This window comes from Helicoverpa armigera, chromosome 24 (genome assembly GCF_030705265.1).
Source record: "Helicoverpa armigera isolate CAAS_96S chromosome 24, ASM3070526v1, whole genome shotgun sequence".
In the NCBI taxonomy this organism is placed as follows: domain Eukaryota; kingdom Metazoa; phylum Arthropoda; class Insecta; order Lepidoptera; family Noctuidae; genus Helicoverpa; species Helicoverpa armigera.
Genome location: NC_087143.1, coordinates 3,134,660 through 3,153,104, shown reverse-complemented (window position 1 = coordinate 3,153,104; position 18,445 = coordinate 3,134,660). Strand labels below are relative to the sequence as shown.

The window sequence follows — 18,445 nt, the reverse complement described above, 5'->3', positions numbered from 1 at the left end:
TCTTTTTCTTTTAAATATAGCTTCTATTTTTATATTATTTACAGCAGTTTTTCTGAATAAAACAGCTTTTTATTAGTCACAGTCATCTTATTATTTATTAATTACAGCATAATGAGATCAGCAAAAAAATATAAAATTAAATACAAAATTGTAATTTATTGAATCCTTTTTTGCCCAATAGGCACATTTTTAGCTTCTGCAGGTGGCGCCACGTACTTGAGTCGGATCGCAAGTCCGATGATATGCTTGCACATATAGTTCTTGAAAAAAATGGGGCAGGTGCATTGTCAGTCATTGTCTGGATTTCCTTTTGGCATACATTTCATATAAGTAGTCATTAAAAGGCTACTACTATAATATCATATTTCAGAATGTTTATAGTCAGAATCATCTTTTGGCATAGTTTTGGATTTTTTATTTTCCTGTAAGAAGCATGCAAACAAGCCTGAAGCGTGCAAGCAGGCATGCAGCATGTAAGCAGGCATGCAACATGGAAGTAAGCATGCAATATGCAGCAAGCATGGCTTCTGTCACGGCTCCGGCGCTTCGTGGCTCCGGCGGTCCCATGCGAGCTTTCCTCCGCGCCTACGCGGTTTTGAATTGCACTCTAGGGGTAGGGCAAACAAGACTACGTGGAGTCGGTTTTGCAGCGATTCCTTTTGTTACTAGCTTTAATTTTTAATACAATGTTTTTTAATTGAACTCTATCTTACTCGCTCGCGCCACTGCACTCCAGTGACGAAAAAGCGCGCGAAGCCGCGAACCTTTTTCAGTTAATTTGTTCTGTTTTTAGAAATAATGCAATGTGACAGGATTTTTTTGTTATAATAATCATTAAATTTGCCGAGCATGGCTTCTTGAAAATTAAGACAAATATGATGAATAGGTTTTGTTGTACTAACTGGTTAATATGCGACTGGGATAGTTATTTTGCTATGAAATATGGAAAATTTGCTGTGCAGTCAGTATTTAATGCTTGTATGTAGTATTTTTGTACAAGAATAAATTTAACTGTATTGCATTATAATAAAAAAAGTAATGTCATATTGATGTACAATTTCGAATAATCTGCAGTTTGAGTTTTGTTAAACATTTAGTTTTTTTGTAGTGAAGTAAGTTATTTGATGTAAAAAAGAATATAAATGATGAGTATTTATTGATAGGCGATTATTTATTTGATATGCAATTTATAATATCCCTATGAAAACTAGCTAATGGCCAAACGTTCGCGTAGCGGAAACTTGAATTTCTCCGAAGTTTATGCATGCACTGATTTCATTCATACATAATCAATTATACACAAATACACACTAATTTTCGGACACATCTCTTTTCTTCTAAAGTCTATGGATTAAAAAAAGTTCCGCCAGGACAACGTTCGCCAACGTTCGCCCAGCGGAATCTGTTTTTGGTGAATTTCTCCACAATGGCTGCATACACAAATTTTTATTTACCATACACAATTATAGGACGTCTTACACTAATTATCTGCATAATTAAAATCTTTAAATTCAACAACATTCCGCTGCGCGAACGCACACAGTGCCGTCAAACTAAGAAAAAACGTTAATAAAGGAATATATTTGAAATAGGCGAGTATGAAAATGATTTGAATAGAGTTGAAGAAGTCGTCAATATTTTGGTTATTTAAACTTCAGAAAGTGGATTTATTTACCTCTATATTTGAGAATTTCGATGGATTACTAAAATCTGTAGACGATTTGTCAATATATCTTCAGCTGTATTAAATATAATATTATACAAGATGTTTTAAATACAAAAGGGTACATTCGAAATAAAAATCTTCAAAGAATAAAGATGGATAGCGATTTAAAAGCTTCTCTGAACAATGGACGTCAAGTTTCAATATTCCATAACATACGTTAGCAACATAATTTTATCAGTATTTAGCTTTTTACTGACGGGAATTCACCATCTGCTATGAAACTTAATATTTTAAGAATATTAATTTCATAATTCTGAGGACTAGTTGCATCAAACAACCAATTCATAAGATACGATTAGGTACTTTGAAAGTTACTTTCGAAGATATTTATAAGTAAGTACATGTACTGATTGCCAAAAGTAAACGTATACGGTTAATTTAATTAAAAAAAAAACTGTCATAAAACCAATATTACAAAGGTTCTTTAAAATTAAAGCTTCATTAAATCAATTGCTATCACTTATTATCTTGTTGACAAAGAAAGAAACAGCAACAGATTTAGAGAAGCTTTAACTTTAATGGACCTCTGTGCCACTGACGGTTTATCACATTTTCGCTCGTCATATATTGTCACCCGTCTGAAAGTATATAATTGAATAAAAGAGTCAATAGCAGATGGTGAATCCCCGGCCATCATTAATAAATAACAATTACAACGCTAAATATTCATACGCTAAGCTAACAATATACAAAACTCTTTGCCTATAAAAAGCTCAACTAAATCTATTTACTCTATCATAAAATACGATAAAAATAATTACTCTCTTCGAAATACATAGTTTTGATACATTGCGTTTAAATATTATGCTAAAAATATCTGATCACAGAGCAGTGAGAAATGGAGTGAAAAGGGAACTTTCAATAATTGCTCTCAACATGTGAACAATTTTAAAAATAATATTGCCAATCTTTCATATTATTCCATTTGTTTAGGAAATTTAACACAAATGACCACTCCATTTCTTAATAATCTGTACGCTTGATACACTTTACAACAATAGCGTAAAATTAAGGACTAGACGAGACGACAACCTAAGATAATACTTCGTAAATACAGTTACAATGGATACAATGTAGCTAAAATAAAATTTGTTACAATGTTAATTGACTGTGCTATGAGCGATTTGTAACAGAAACGGACAGAGAAAAGATTGGAGCTGCCTTCGTCTAAAATTATTCGATATATCGATAGGCATCTAGGAACTAAGTTATTTAACAATGATCGATTGTTTTTTATGTAGGTACGAATTAAAAGAAACACTTTAGGCTTGTTCAATTAGTTAAATGTGCAATGAACTTCAACTTTTTCACCTTCAATACCAAAAGCTATCTGTACTCTAAAAACTTTTGTAGGACTCAACTACACTGTGCTACAGAAGTTTTTAGTAATATTTTAATAATAAAGAATGCTGTTAATACTTGAATCTTACGTTATTTAATCCAAGGAAACTCAAATCTGATACACCTTAAAACCTATTTTTCTGATGGCACTGTCTATGAAATAATTTAAGTCACCCCAACAATTCTCTTGTAGGTAACTTTTGATAAACCCAAGTTTGAATATGATTAACCGTACAGCAACATGTCACTAGTTAGCAAAACAAAATGGAAGACCTTCTTATTTTAAAACGTTACAAAAAATCGGACTAACTCTCATAGTTCCAGGTTCCAGATTTCAGTTTTATTTATAGTTATTATTACTTATGATCGCGAGTATCCGTCAGCTGCTCAAAAATCCATTAAAATTAAAGCTTCTTAAAATCTATTGCTAACACTTTTTATCTTGTTGACAAAGAAAGAGTTAGCAATAGATTTAAAAAAGCTTTAAGGTCTCTGCACACAGCGGACGCGGCGCGGCGGGACGGGACGGGACGCGACACTTAGCAGTTGTAATGTACTCGATATTACGCGTCGAGCGGGACGGCTCTGTGTGCAGAGACTTTTAACTTTAATGGACCTTTCTGCAACTGACAGTATGACATGTGAACATACGCGAACTATCCTACATACAATAAGGAGTGAAGTAGTTCTAGCCGTGTTAAAAAGAGTACTACAGTGTTACACATTGATTACTAGCTAGTTCTATTTACAGACCGACCGGGATGTGGAATAAAAAATAATGAATTTAAGATAGAATATGATTGGTAGCAGAGAAGCAAAAACATGTGTGTATCGAGTCCGATTTTAGGCATTTTTATAAATCTTGTCATTTAATCCTAATTCTGTCAATTATTTTCGAGAATGATAAAAAAAAAGAGAATACGTTATTTGCATAATTATCTGTGAAATTGCCGTTCATGAGCAAAATCAATGATTTCACGGCTGGTTATAGTTTGGTTAACCTCACAGAGTTTATTCTTCTTTTTGACTAAAAATCCTCCCATCCCGGCCAGTTTAAATAAAGCGTAAAAGTCAAAGAAATAACCATCAAAATTACAAAGAGCAACTCGAAATTATTGTCAGACGATTGCTTTGATGAGAAAAGCTTAGGAAACTATATGTGTTGCGGTACACAGAACCTTAGAACGAAAACATCAATAGCTGAATGTACTGGCTACTTTTGCTAAGAAAAACTGTTACTTAGTGCCATACTTTTTTTTATATTAGGCCTTTTTTACATGGGCCTCATTTCACGTTCAAACGCTACCTCCTTATTCATGTAATTGAAATAATATTAGTTTCAATACATTACAATTTTTATATGCGTTTCTCTTATATGTTTCAGGCTCTGTTGAATGCCCTCCTCTAGAAAAAACAAAAGCTACTATAAACATTCGGTTACCAACCTGCAGGTTTGTCATTCACTATACAAATATTTTTAAACCTGAATTCACATGTTATCATAGAGTAAAATTACGGTCATGACGATTTTTTGTCTCAATCCATCCAAAGGTTGTCTGTAAGAGATCGCTTTTTAGCGATAAGACCGCCCATTGTGTCACCGACTTCAATTTTTTTTGTTTTGTTGATTTTTAATTCGTGTACATAATAAAGAATATATCTATCTACCTATTTTTCTTAACTAGTTTTCGAACAAAAGTAGCCAGTACAACCCAGCACTATAACATCGAAAAATGTCATCGAAACACGTAAAAATACATCAAAAAGCCTTACTCCCACACGAGATGTGTCTGATATCTTTTCTTCTAACTGTACTTATCACAAAACTTGTTACCACTGTACTTCAATATAAATACGGCGTTAATTCCAGTACTGTTTGGACAAAAATGAGGTTTATTTCAAGGGTTTAAAGTTCATTTTCGTTAGATATTATTCATGTATTCAAATTAGAATTGTAATTTGTATTAAAAGTCTTAGTTTGATATCTTTTTTATCCTATGTACCTGATAATTTAATAAAACAAAGCTATGTTTTGCAATTTCAAATCGACCATTTATCAAGCAATTTTAATACATTTAGTTCTTTGCTAATAAATGTTTATACTGTTAAAGATCATCAAAATGGCCCACCAATGGATCACCAAGTTTACTGGCGCATAACAGTACTGAAAATAACACCCCAAACTCCCAAGCAAAAACACGCTTACAAAATTTGTACTTCGAACAAATCGAGAACTTTCCATAACGCAACGTTAACATACTGTTAACTACTAGTAAACGAATGGTTAATAACTAAAGTCCTACGTTAATATACATCGTATGTCTATGCTATGCTATAGTCTATGACAGGCGCTAACTAGTAGCTAGCTAGGTTGTACTCCGTTTCATGAAAGGTTTTTCATTTTGTTGAATAAATGCGATTCAATTAAAAGGTAGATTTTTCTTAAAGTGTCTCAAAATGTGTGTGAAAATCTTACCTTTTTTTGTAAAATCTTTAGGTATCAAACCATTTTTTTTTTTGACAAATCACATAATTAGTATTACGTCTGCACAAATATCAATACCTCTTTTGTATATCTTAATTCGCTTTAATATATCCTGAATATCTTACAATACTCTGATGTCCCAAGCTATTGGTTCAAACTTTCCGCTGATTAGCATGAGATTGCATTCCGAACGAACCGAAAGTCGAACACATATTTGCAGAAATAAGTACTCTATTAGCTTTCCATATGTTATACGGGTGGTACATTTTATAGTTTAGACAGTATGGAAAGATTAGTAAAAAATCTTGAAATCTAAGTACTACAATTTTTGAATAAATCAAGAAATAATGTGAAAAAAGTCGCGTTTATTCAACAGACTGAAAGACAGAAGGACTAGGGGAGCATGTACGTACAAAAGGTGGTTGCCTACGTGGAGCGAGGCTTCACATCCTCCACTTGTATCAGCTGTTCTATAGGGATGAGGGATAACTCGCCGCCTAACATCGGCGCTGGCAGACCCTGGAAATAGTTACAGTGTTAAATTAATTAATACATATTTGTATTTTAAGCCGAAAATAGATCTCAGTGGCGTGCACTTGGAGAGGCCTATGTCCAGCAGTGGACTGCGATAGGCTGATGATGATGATGATGATGAAGTGTCTAGGAATGAAAATAAAAAGTACGTGAACTAGCTATGCAAATATAATATGGCACAGTAATATTTATTCTCATTCGATATTCAAATCGCACAATATAGTATATATGTACTCCAACAATTTGAAATTACCTTTTTATGTGAAAAATTTGTCTAGGATTAAAATGTAGTTGCAATTAAATGTAAATACATTAATAAATAATACGTCCAAGGCCGAGTTCGGCCACGGCGGCTGTTCTCACATGAGGAGATCAACCAGCTGCGCAGGACAGGTTTGCTTGGACTGCGGTGCACTCACTATTCCTTCACTCTCATAGCGCGGCACTCCGACACCATCGGAGAGAGATTAGAATACAATAACAACAGTTACTTTAAGCATTTTTTAAGCATCAAGATTGTTCACCTACACTTAACTGGTTACTCAAAAGGCATATAGATTCACATTACATACATACCCCGGACTTATCAGGTGTGTGCGGCGTATGCGCGTGCTTGTCGCCGGCGGCGGCCGCCTCGCGTGCTCGCCGCAGCCCCAGCGAGAACACCGCCACCGAGCGCACGCGCTTCACCAGCGCCGCCTTGGCGCGGGAACGACCTGGAGTATGGATATGCGATTAATCATCCTCCGAGCCTTTTTCCCAAACTATGTTGAGGTCGGCTTCCAGTCTAACCGGATTCAGCTGAGTACCAGTGCTTTACAAAACGACTGCCTATCTGACCTCCTCAACCCAGTTACCTGGGCAACCCGATACCCCTTGGTTAGACTGGTGTCAGACTTACTGGCTTCTGACTACCCGTAACGACTGCCAAGGATATGCGATTAATAATATAATTAATTAACAGAATGCCTAGTGCAAGTTTTGCAAGTTAACTTTTTCGATGCGTAAATTATCATACAACTTAATTACGTAGTATTCATTTTTGACATGTTTATTTCATAAAGGATGTCATCGGCACTTAATCACTATAAACACGCTCACTTGCGAAATAGTAAACGTCATTATCCGGGAAAATGAATGAACGTTCAATACTCTTATCATGTGATATAGCATACGACTCTTTACTTCAGCTAAGTTATAATTACGTATCGAACGCGTTAACTTACAAAACTCGGAATCAGCACTCTGGAAACATACTGAAGATCTCATTAGTAAGACAAAATGCGGATCGATTGATCATAAGGTTAAATAAAACTTAGCGCGGTCGATCCGTAAATGAGTGACCATATTGTCATAACGAGTCCCTCCGTGTTTCATAAGCCATGATAAATTGGTTGGTTCCAACTGTCATTTGAACGTTACGGGTAGTCCAAAGCCAGTAAGTCTGACACCAGTCTTACCTAGGGGTATTGGGTTGCCCGAGTGACTGATATAAGGAGGTCAAATAGGCGGCCGCTCATTGTAAAACATTGGTACTCAGCAGCTTCCAATTAGACTGGATGCGGACGTCAACGTAGTTGGGAAAAAGCTAAAGAGTAAAAAAACATCGTAGAAATAATTTTAAGTACTCATAAGATCTGTTATCTTATGAGATGAAACGATATGGAAAAAGAAAACATACTACGCAGACCCCAAACAAAATCGGGATAAGGACAGGAAGATGATGATGAAAAATAAACATAATGTGATGAACAACTAACTGCCTTTATCCTTAGGCTTGTCGTCCTCGCTGGAGGTGGCGCTGGCGTCGATAGAGGGCGCGGCGGACGGCACTGCGTTGAGGTCGGGCTCCGAACCGCCCGCGCTTACACTGCCTGATAACTCCTGGAACATACCAATAAGTATTTATTGGAACAAAAATATATTTATGTACTGTATGCTAACTGTTGTTTGTCTTGATTGTCTTAACCTGTAGTCTATCACTGTACTTATTAAATAAATAAATAAAAAGTAGGTATGTAATACGTACCTAGGGAAGTCCTAAAACATCAGATATCATATAAATATTATAAGAGCCAAAGTTTGCCAGTGTGTGTATGTGTACAGGTTTCTTATGTGCGCAAGTGGCTCATCGGATTTCGATGAAACTTGGCAGTCATACATCAGTATAACAAATAGACCCTTTAACCGGGTGTAGGAAATTGCGTGTGAAACCTCTGGCGGAAACTAGTTTCACGATTAAAATTACGTGGTGCACCAATATCCATTTCTCTTGGCATACCTATTTGTCGTCCGTGTTGCCGTTGAAAATGCAATATGGAGGTGGCAAACCCTGGTAGTAGGTATACAAAAGTAACATAACCAATATTTTTGAATGAAGATGCTTTTTATTTTAGACGAAATAAGCTTCATATCAATATACTAATATTTACCTGTAGTGTAGGGTTGACTAGTGGTCGATGTTGCGTGGGATGCGGGATGCAGTGCGCGGAGCGATGCAGCGGCTCGTCTCTCAACCCTCGTACACCTAAGAGTGATAACGGAGCACCCGGGACCACTTCCTATAAGGGTAGTTTGTGGTTTTAGATTACAGGTTGTCTAAACACATATAAAAAAAAAATATTCAATGCAGGCTAATCGTTTTTGAAGGTCGTTTTGAGGGTTTCGTATTTGGTAAATTATTGTAGGGTTATAATTACTATTTTCGCAAACTACCAAAGATAATCGAATGCAAGACTTTCGAAGGAAAAAAGTCTTCGCATGTTGTAGGCCTTATTCCATTTCGATTGTAGGCGAATATTAAAGTGCTACTTTTATACACTCCCTGTTCACGCATCTAACGTGTGAACCACAGCGGCGGGAGACGCGGCAGGCGGGGGGGACGCACACGGCTCGCTTACGGATTCGGTCAGCGACGGACGTATCGCGCGCTCACACAAATTATTATATTTTATATGTTTGTAAATCGATCTGTATCAAAGTAATTACTTATCTAAAGCGAGTCGTTCATCATTGAAATCCTTAACACTCCCCATTTCATAAGTCGTTTGAAGGTTTCCCACTTCCTAAAAAATATTGTGTACATTCAAAGTATCAATATCACACAAAGAAATAATACTGAGATCTCTACCTTACGTCGTATAGGTTTTGTGGGGCTGACGTCCTGCAGAGTCTGTAGTGACCCTGTCACCGTGACGGGAGGCTCCGTCGCTGTTATAGAAGCCGCTTTAGGCCTGCAATGTTATGTTCAAGCGATATCAGAGTTATTTAGTGAGGTGAGAAGAAGTGAAAGCGGTTTGGAACACAGGAGGTTGCAAATGGAGTGCTTAGATGAGAATTTTTCATTAAAAATCATCTTAATGTCTGTAGGAACAAATAAGGATGATTATATCAATCTTGGCTTGGATAACTACAATACTTATAGCCATCTAAATAATTTCGAAATTTAAAAATGTCTCTTTGTGATAAATACTTTAAAAGTGTGATTTTTACAAATTATTAAAAAATGTTCAATTGTAACTAGAACAATAACTAACGTTTAGAATCATATAAAAAAGGTTTCCTTGAATGCAGTAAATTGAATGATTTTAGTTGCTGAAAAATAATTTACTTGACATTATCACAAAGCACTCCATTTGCTAATCAATCCGTGATGTAGAAAAAATGAAATGTGCTCAAAGTTAGTTACGGTGTTGTTAGGGGCAAAATGGAAACTGAAGTATTTATTTATTAATTATTTAGGTACATAGAAAAACAGCACATAAGTAGGATGGCATTAGATGAGTGATGGCTTAGTAAAGATAGACGCACACAGTGGGTTGGTTCATATTACCTTTTGTAATGCGGAAAGATAGTTGCCAGATACTCTTTGATCGACAGGTCATAATGGAGTGTCTTTATTTATATCATTTTTGGGATTTGTTGTGTATTTACAGTAACTTTATGAAACTTCAGGTATTTCTTTACATAAATGGCCATAGCTCACTTAAAGAGCACCTTCCACCACCCGGCAAAAAAAATAGTTCAAATACTAATTACTTAATTGGCGACATAATTTTGCAGATAGCTTGCCTGCCTTTATAGGCTCACACTATAAAAGAGCCTGTATAGGAATAATATTATTTCTGCCAGGTAGTAAAGTCGTCCAAGTAAGCTAAGAACATTATTCCACTTTTTCTAGCAGATGAGATATGAATGAGCATTTGTACACCCAATCGAATTCCCAATGTGAAATGACCTGTCAATCGTCAAACTAGGAAACGATACAAGAAAAACTTCTATTACGGTTAAAAAGAGATTTATTGCAAATAAAACTTAAATATTAAAAAACAAGCTAAAATACTGTTATGGAATAAAAAACTTATTTAAATAATATATCGCTACACACCCATCCATTTAATACTTGTGCCAAATTAACTGAAAACAAAAAAATAAAAGTAAATTAAAATTTGGAGGGTAGCTGGCAAGCGGTATTTACTGCCGATGACTGATCCTAAATGTGAATGACGTAACACATATACATTTCTGCTATTCAGACTATTTTCGTGTACTATCCACATACAGAAGCACACATACCTAAGCTTATTATTATTTCACACTGCATATAAGGTCTCTGAATCAACTTTAAATAAAAAAATATTCACACGGCAACACCACATTTGACTACAAAATTATCTAATTAAACTCAAAACAATTTTAACAAAATTTCCTTGGTCATATATTTCGAGGTAATATTTTGGTTGCTTTTGCTTTAACACCTCAAATCTAAGGGTGGGTCGAACCATGTAACAACGATTCGATGAAGGCTCGACAATTTGAGGGCTCAGTCAAAGTCAAATGTTCTTATTTCAAATTAAATGTTCTTGTTTCTATTTATGAAGCGTCACACTACTTGCACGGTTACAAAACGGTTGGTTCGTTTATCGCTATAGTTACATGGTGAAACCCACCCCGATAGGTACAGTCAACTTCAGTGGTAACAGTTTTACAGGAAAATCGTACTTATTACTATTGAGTTAAGATCCATGACAGTTACCACTGATGTGCAGTCTACCGTACGTAAAGTAAATAAAATAAATAAGTTCTAAATTCTTGTAAATAAACTTCTAGAAAGCACTTACCTAAAAGGCGGTATTTCAGGTATCTTGCCAATGAACAATTTCTTCTTATCCACAGTTTTGTCGTTTGCGGGCTGTTTAGGAGTGGTCGGTGTAACTGTACGCGGCGTGTTGCGAGCTGACGGCCGAATGTCGTCTTGGCTTGTACATTCCGACTTGAACATAATATTGGTATGTTAGAAATTATGTTAGTGTTAATTATTATTTGCTGAACTTAATTGAAGTTGAAATGCATTAGAAATAACATTCAGTCTGTATGAACTGTTGAGGTTTAATTTTGTAATTAAAATTTTGTTTATACTCTGTCACAACATTTAAGTGTTGCAGGTTCATAAATGTTTGAACAGAAAGTTAATGACCAACTTTTTTTTCCGTGTATTGAGTTACCTATATTTTTAGGCTGTCACCATTGTTAGTGTGTATAGACTGCTTTTGAAAATATATTTAACACATCAGAAGATTTTTTATAAGCTTCTAAATAATAACGTACCTACATATTTTTGTTGTAAATAAATAGGCAAAAAAATTTTATAGTCAGAAGATTTTTTTTCAGTACTTTGTCCAAATAGACACAAGTAACAATTTATAATATAATGACTGTGTTACCATAAGCGGTGCTTGTGCATTCTTGATAGCCTCTCGTCGCTGGAACTCCACCTTTGCCATCTCTGTCGCCAACCACGCTGGGATCTCGGGGATCGCGATGCGCAGCGCTAGTACTATTACTAGGATCACGTGCTGAAAACAATCAATTACAAATTACAATTTAGGAATCAAATTAATATAAAGTCCTTAGGTACTAAGTAAATGATTTTTAAGTGTGACTGGTAGGGCATAAAGAAATAACACAAAGGGTCTTATGTAGTAGGTAGGTACTATAAATGCATGATCATATTTTTATATGAAACTGCATTGTTTTACATAATTTACGCATTGCCATAGAATCGATCATCGGAATGATCACAGTCAATATAAAGTTCCATGTTTAACGATGGATAAATGTTCAGATGAATGATCGATCACAAAGAATGATCACGTTCGAGTATCAAAACACAGTTTCTGGAAAAACGGACGTTCATATTGTCGATGAATTTGGGCCTAAAACGAAGATTAGTGAAATCCAAAATGTAACTTCTTATAAACATAAGAAGCTACGTTGTGGGCTACTTATTTATTTATTTAACAGTTTATGTACACACACAGAATACAGAGAAGAAGAAAAATAGAACAGATAGTACAAAGGCACAGCTTATTTCATTAGAAATCTCTTCTAGCTGGCCCGTTATGGGTATTTTTGTGATTTTTATTTGTTTGCAATTTTTTTCTGAAAACAATAGGAACCTTACCTCTAAAGCCACAATGACGAGTATGGTCTGCGCGGGAGTGGCGTCGGGTAACATTCTATGTACTGGTCCAGATAGACCAATCAGAGCACAATTTACTAACACGGCTACCGCTACCATTGCTTCCATTGCGTGCTGGAAATAATACATAATTTAAATTTATATTTTGCATAACAAAAGACACCTTATGCATGCCTGACTAAAATCCTGATGTTTATTTTTTGATTGCTCTATTTATTTATTAATTTATCTCCAACATTTGTAAATAAAAACAAGTAAAGGGCATTCATGAGTGTAAAAAAATATTTTAATAATTTATTTTTGTATTGCTGTTGATGTTGAGTGGTTGTTGGCTGAGTCTCATCGTCTAAGGTAGTTTTAAATGTACTTCAAATAATTCATACCGTTGTGGACTAAACGGATTTAGTCCCAATTGGCCTTAGAAAGAATTAGGAAATAAGTCGGTTTAAAGTTGCTTACTAGTCCGTGGTCTCCACTCCAGCACTTTTAGACCCCATCGGCCATCTGCTCTGCGAGCAATTTGGCCTGCCCATTGCCACTTCAACTTGCTAATCCGGTGAGCTATATCGGTGGTAAACTGACCTGCCAACTCCCAATACTCTTGACCCTCTCGCCAAAGGGTCGTTGCGCCACATGGCACAATTTGAAGGCGTCAGCACGTATCTCTGCGGCGTTGTTCAGTAACGCACACACCGCCGCCAGTGGGAAGGCCGACGAGAATAGAACTACGTGGCCCAACTGTGTTAACATCTCTAGGTATTCCGCGAATGTGCCGTCGTACTGGAAAATATCGTAAATATAAATAAAAATTGGTTGGCGTTCCTTGGGTACCTAAGGCCTGCGTTCAGCAGTGAACGGCAATTGGCTAATATGATGGTAGCTAAAAATAAAGGCAGAAGGCCCGACCTTTGGGCATCACTAACTGCACTGGATTTCCATAACCAACCTGTCACTGGTGACACTGGTTTTGCGATTAGGGTTAGTCACACGCGTCCTCAAGAATCAAAAAGTGAATGAAGGCATGGTCCTGTCATTTGAACATCGTTGGTGACTATACTTATATGTACACTGAGCATACAAAATGTAATGTCGTCTGCCAACGACTAAGCAAAAAGAAAAATAATGGTATTGGAGAAACATAAAATAAATGGTAGCCATTATTATGCGGACAGACGCCTGTCTAAATCTGTTAGGATACCAAGGTATACAGATAGGTATATATACATATATATCGTGTTCGGAAATATTGGAGTATAGGGTTCGTCAGTCCCTCTATATAGTTAACTGAATAATATCTTACCCTAAACAACTGTGACTCCAACTCAGCTTGGTGTATAACTTTCTAATTCTGTCCCACAAGGGGCCCAGACTCAAGTCTATATCCTCTTCATCCGCGGCGCCATTATCTAGACTATCCTCTAGAATACCTCTCGAAAAATCAACCTTCTTTATGAAAATCTAGTTAAAACACTTACCCTAAACAACTGTGACTCCAACTCAGCTTGGTGTATGACTTTCTGTCCCACAAGGGGCTCGGAATCCCGTCTATCCTCTTTATCCGCGGCACCATTGACTAGACTGTTTTCAGGAGGATCACCGGACGAATCTGTCTTTTTGTCGAATAGTTCTGTTAGTTGAGCTGATGTTGGTACTTGAAAGAAAAATATTATGTTTATTAACTTATTATTACTTTTCATTGTGTATGAATTATGAATATATGATTGGATTTGATTCAATACTCAATTTATTGCATTCCACAAAGTGTTTCTTAGGTGGTAAATTATAAATTATGAGATCATCATGGACCCTGTCGGGGACAGCAAATTCAGAACTCATTCTTAGAATACAGGATGTGCCAAAAGTCAATGATAAGCTAGGTACCGAGTGAGAGGTCATGCTATAGAAATTCTTGAATAATAAGAAAAACATTTTTGACCAGGGTTGTCGAACTGTTTAAAAATTTCGATTGATATCTTAGTTTTAGGCTCTCTTATCACTGGCACATAGTTGATTTTGGGTTACCCTGTATTAAAGGTAAATAAGTTTACTTACTTTTACTCGGGCTGATAGCACCAAAAACATCGACACATATCTTGGCGAGCCTCAAGTTCTCAATCAAATAAGGCAGAGCAGACTCTTTTAAGTTCCCAATAACTTGTCTCGTTATCAATAATACTGCTAGTTGCTGAAAATAATACATTAAAATTATAGAAAACTAGCTGGTGCCCGCGACTTCGTCTGCACAGGTTTAGTATTTCGAACAATATGTTTACAAATTGTAGCCTATGTGTTATTCTGATGTATAAGCTATATTATTGTAAAGTTTCATTAAAATCCATTCAGTAGTTTTTGCGTGAAAGAGTAACAAACATCCATACATCCATACATGCAAACTTTCGCGTTTATAATATTAGTAGGATTCAATACAATAGAATAAGATACTATAGAATGTATATAAATAAAAATGAATTGTTGTTCGTTAGTCTGATTAAAACTCGAGAACAGCTGGGCCGATTGAGCTGATTTTGGTTTTAAAATGATTGTAAAGGTCCAGGGAAGGTTTAAACGATACGAAGTTCGCGGGATCAGCTAGTAAGAAATAAAATATAGTTAAATTCAAGTTCGGTAAGATTTCTACAAAGTCTAATATTAGAAGTAAATAATTAATTCTTCAGCTGGCAAGAACGTATATATAATACTATTATCCTGAACTAATAGGTAAAAACTTATTTTCATACACAGTCAGGAAACTTTATAACTATTTATCTACAACTACGTTATGTAATTTGGCAAAGTATCTAATTGGAGCATACACTTAATATTGTGAATCTTTTTGATACGAACCTCTTTTAATTTATCCATATCTTGCAAGTAGAACGCAATATAGAACAAACTCATGAATGAGTTGAGGAATTGAAACTGAAAATAAAAACAATACATTTATTGATACGCCCTGAAAAATGCAAAATTAACATCAAAAGCAACTATGTATAACAGATACGTACTACAACAAAATAATATTTTAATTATGAAATTATTTAATGATTAAAATTAAGATAGTGTTTTGCACGATCGACAACATAAATAAACAATAACTAAAAATATATTTTTTAAGGTCGATATATATTTTATTTTGTTTATAAGTTATTTACAAGTGCTTACAAGCCTACACGAATGTGGTTGTTAATTTATACATCGCATATTTTATTTCATGAATATTTTAAAGACCCAATTTTTTTGGACTTTCAAGAATTAGAAAGACTCACTGAATGTCTCATGTGCAACCATCAAAGTTGATTCTATCAATGTAAATAAAATTATTTCAGTTATCTTCTTTTGATAAACCAAATTCACCGACAACATATACATCAGTTTTCTTAAAAAAATTGTTTACTATGTATGTTTATGTACAATTTTCAAAGTAAACAGCCGTTTTAAGAACAACGGGCGATTATACTGTAGGTGAAATTGGGCCTCAGTATGTCTATATGTATTTAAAAACCAACTGTGATGTTTATACAGACTACTAGAAAGATCAAATTCGCATGCAAGCGAAAAGAAAACAGCGTGCAAGCTAATTCACTGTGCCTTCAGATTATTATTCCATTTACCAATCTCTTTGGTTAATAACCTTCTCCGTATATTTCTAGAAGCAAAGCGTGATGGAAGCTTAGCTTTGAGTATGGCGTTAGTTTTTTTTACAGCATTTTTAAATACAAACCAATGCTATTTTCACAATCAGGTGATTCTCATACTTTGTCTCGAGTCGATAGTTCTCTGTTCAAAAAAATGTGACGTCATAATTTTCAGTGTTACCATTTTTTTTTGTTTTTGTATTTTTTTATTTGTAGTGTCCAGTCCCGTTTGGTAAGCAGTAAAGAGAAAAAATAATATGCACTATAGTATATCCTCTACACACTGTGTTATTCTACTGATTAAATTATTTAACTAAAAACTAAATGTGGCTATTTAAAGTTGAGTTAATCGACTATTTATTGTTACAATTTAATTACTTAGTTGATGTTCTAAATATTGCTATACGAAGAAAAATCTCAATAGCATTTCCAAATCTAAGTGTCATGCATAAGTTTTCTCAAAATTTCAAATATTTTCTTCCAATCGCACATATCCATGGAATAGAAAATATACATTCTACCTACATTTGATATTAAGAGGGACTCAAAAAAAACTCATTATTTTGGACACAATGTCTGTATTATTTATTATTATATGGATGTGTGCGAAAAGTCTGCCCAAAACTCCCCTCAAATTAAATAATTTCTATATTTCTCCCATAATTAATGTAACCCACTAATATAAGGGGCAAACTGTGTTAGAATCACACCGCTCATCCATTCTTATTGATTTGTATCCAAACTTCACACAAATAAAAACGTCACAATATAAAACTTAGGGCAGTGGTTTCATTCATCCTAATTCCAGAAAAAAAAGAATAAAAGCTTGAAATCTGATCAAGATGGCGGCGTAAGTGCCAAGATAAGATTATAAGTCGAATTCACAGTTAAGTAAGCGTTCCTTATAAGAAGCTGTGTATCAATATGTAACCGTAAGGGCCGGACTGTGACTAAAAGTAACATGATGGTTGTACAGCAATGTTACCCAGAATAGCTGACGATAAATAGTTTAATATACAATGGGAAGAAAAAACATGTCATAAAACCACTGCCCTAGAAACACACAAGAAAAAAAACAAATGCACAAATCGCTTCAATTTTCGAATAATAAAAAAAACACAAATGAGATTTACACTATGAAGGTACATTACCTTTGTCGTTGAGCCACCTCGCTATTCTGGCGTATACCTCCTCTTCAACCGCTATGATAATAGCGAGTAAAGCGCGCGGTATCCACGTGAAATATATTATGTTTGTTTCCCACCAATCCTGTTGAAGAAATAAATAAGGTATTTTATGTATGACATAAATGTTGAATGTCTTCGGGTATGGGACTTGTGAAACAATTAAATAGGGCCATATAAAAAATCTGTCATTAAAAAACATCTTTGGCAGTCGTTAGGGGTTGTTAGAAAGCTAGTAAGTCTGACAACCAGTCTTATCAAGAGAGGTATTGGGTTCCTCGGGTAACTGGGTTGAGGAGGTCAGATAGGCAGTCGCTCTTTGTAAAACACTGGTACTCAGCTGCATCTGGTTAGACTGGAAGCCGACCCCAACATAGTTGGGACAAGGCTCAGAAGATGATGATGATGTATGACACAAATGTTGGGATGGGACTTGTGAAACATTAAATAGGGCCATACAAAACTTCTCAACGACTGCCGCGTACACTGGCTTCGTAGTCGCTGTACAGTACACCGTACACATCTTTTTTTTTCCCGCTGTGGGTTAGCAGCGGTGAGAGGGTCAGACTGCTGTAACTCTTTCGGACAATCCCGCAGCCTCGGCAGGTGTTGGCCCTGTTGGGCACAGTACATACCTGAGCTCTCAGCAAGGCGAAGGTAGCGACAGCGGCCACGCTGAGGCACACACACATCAGCGGGAACGACACGCAATGCCGCCACACACGACGCCGCCACGCCGCGTACACTGGCTCCGGACGTCCCGTCACTGAGCTCGTGCTCATTTCTCCCTAGAAAATATGACCACATCTTATAAAGTCAATAAGTTCTTATCACCTAACAAGCCTTAGTGTCAGAGCTTTCTCAAATTCATTCCGCCCGATGACCTCTGACATGCAATTGTATTGACCGATTCTGAATTCGCATCGCACAGCGCTCCCAGGCAAGGAGGTTTAACACCACTAACTTCCAGACACTGGACTGCTTCGAAAGTTTCTAGAAGGAACCCAAAAAGATTTTGGCCCGACCCAAGAATGGATCCCCAACAGACAGGAAGCTTTA

General features: G+C 35.8%; 1 protein-coding gene across 2 annotated transcripts in view; it reads right to left on the bottom strand.

The window, feature by feature from the left end:
* Positions 1–5,876: 5,876 nt before the first annotated feature.
* Positions 5,877–18,445, bottom strand: part of LOC110377285 (anoctamin-8) — a 29,338-nt gene continuing 16,769 nt past the window's right edge. Inside the window, exons 10-24 of one of the 2 annotated variants that reach the window (XM_064041305.1) lie at positions 18,022–18,174; positions 17,354–17,471; positions 16,289–16,344; positions 15,412–15,486; positions 14,620–14,752; positions 14,043–14,218; positions 13,150–13,347; positions 12,550–12,681; positions 11,810–11,941; positions 11,207–11,358; positions 9,217–9,319; positions 8,519–8,647; positions 7,847–7,970; positions 6,663–6,802; positions 5,877–6,071 (exon numbers count right to left, since the gene is read on the bottom strand). In XM_064041305.1, the coding sequence (XP_063897375.1) occupies positions 5,979–6,071; positions 6,663–6,802; positions 7,847–7,970; positions 8,519–8,647; positions 9,217–9,319; positions 11,207–11,358; positions 11,810–11,941; positions 12,550–12,681; positions 13,150–13,347; positions 14,043–14,218; positions 14,620–14,752; positions 15,412–15,486; positions 16,289–16,344; positions 17,354–17,471; positions 18,022–18,174 (1,914 nt within the window). In that variant the 3' untranslated portion in view covers positions 5,877–5,978. Of the gene's footprint in view, positions 6,072–6,662; positions 6,803–7,846; positions 7,971–8,518; positions 8,648–9,216; positions 9,320–10,290; positions 10,503–11,206; positions 11,359–11,809; positions 11,942–12,549; positions 12,682–13,149; positions 13,348–14,042; positions 14,219–14,619; positions 14,753–15,411; positions 15,487–16,288; positions 16,345–17,353; positions 17,472–18,021; positions 18,175–18,445 lie in introns of those variants that run through there. The other variant, XM_064041304.1, reaches the window with a different exon arrangement.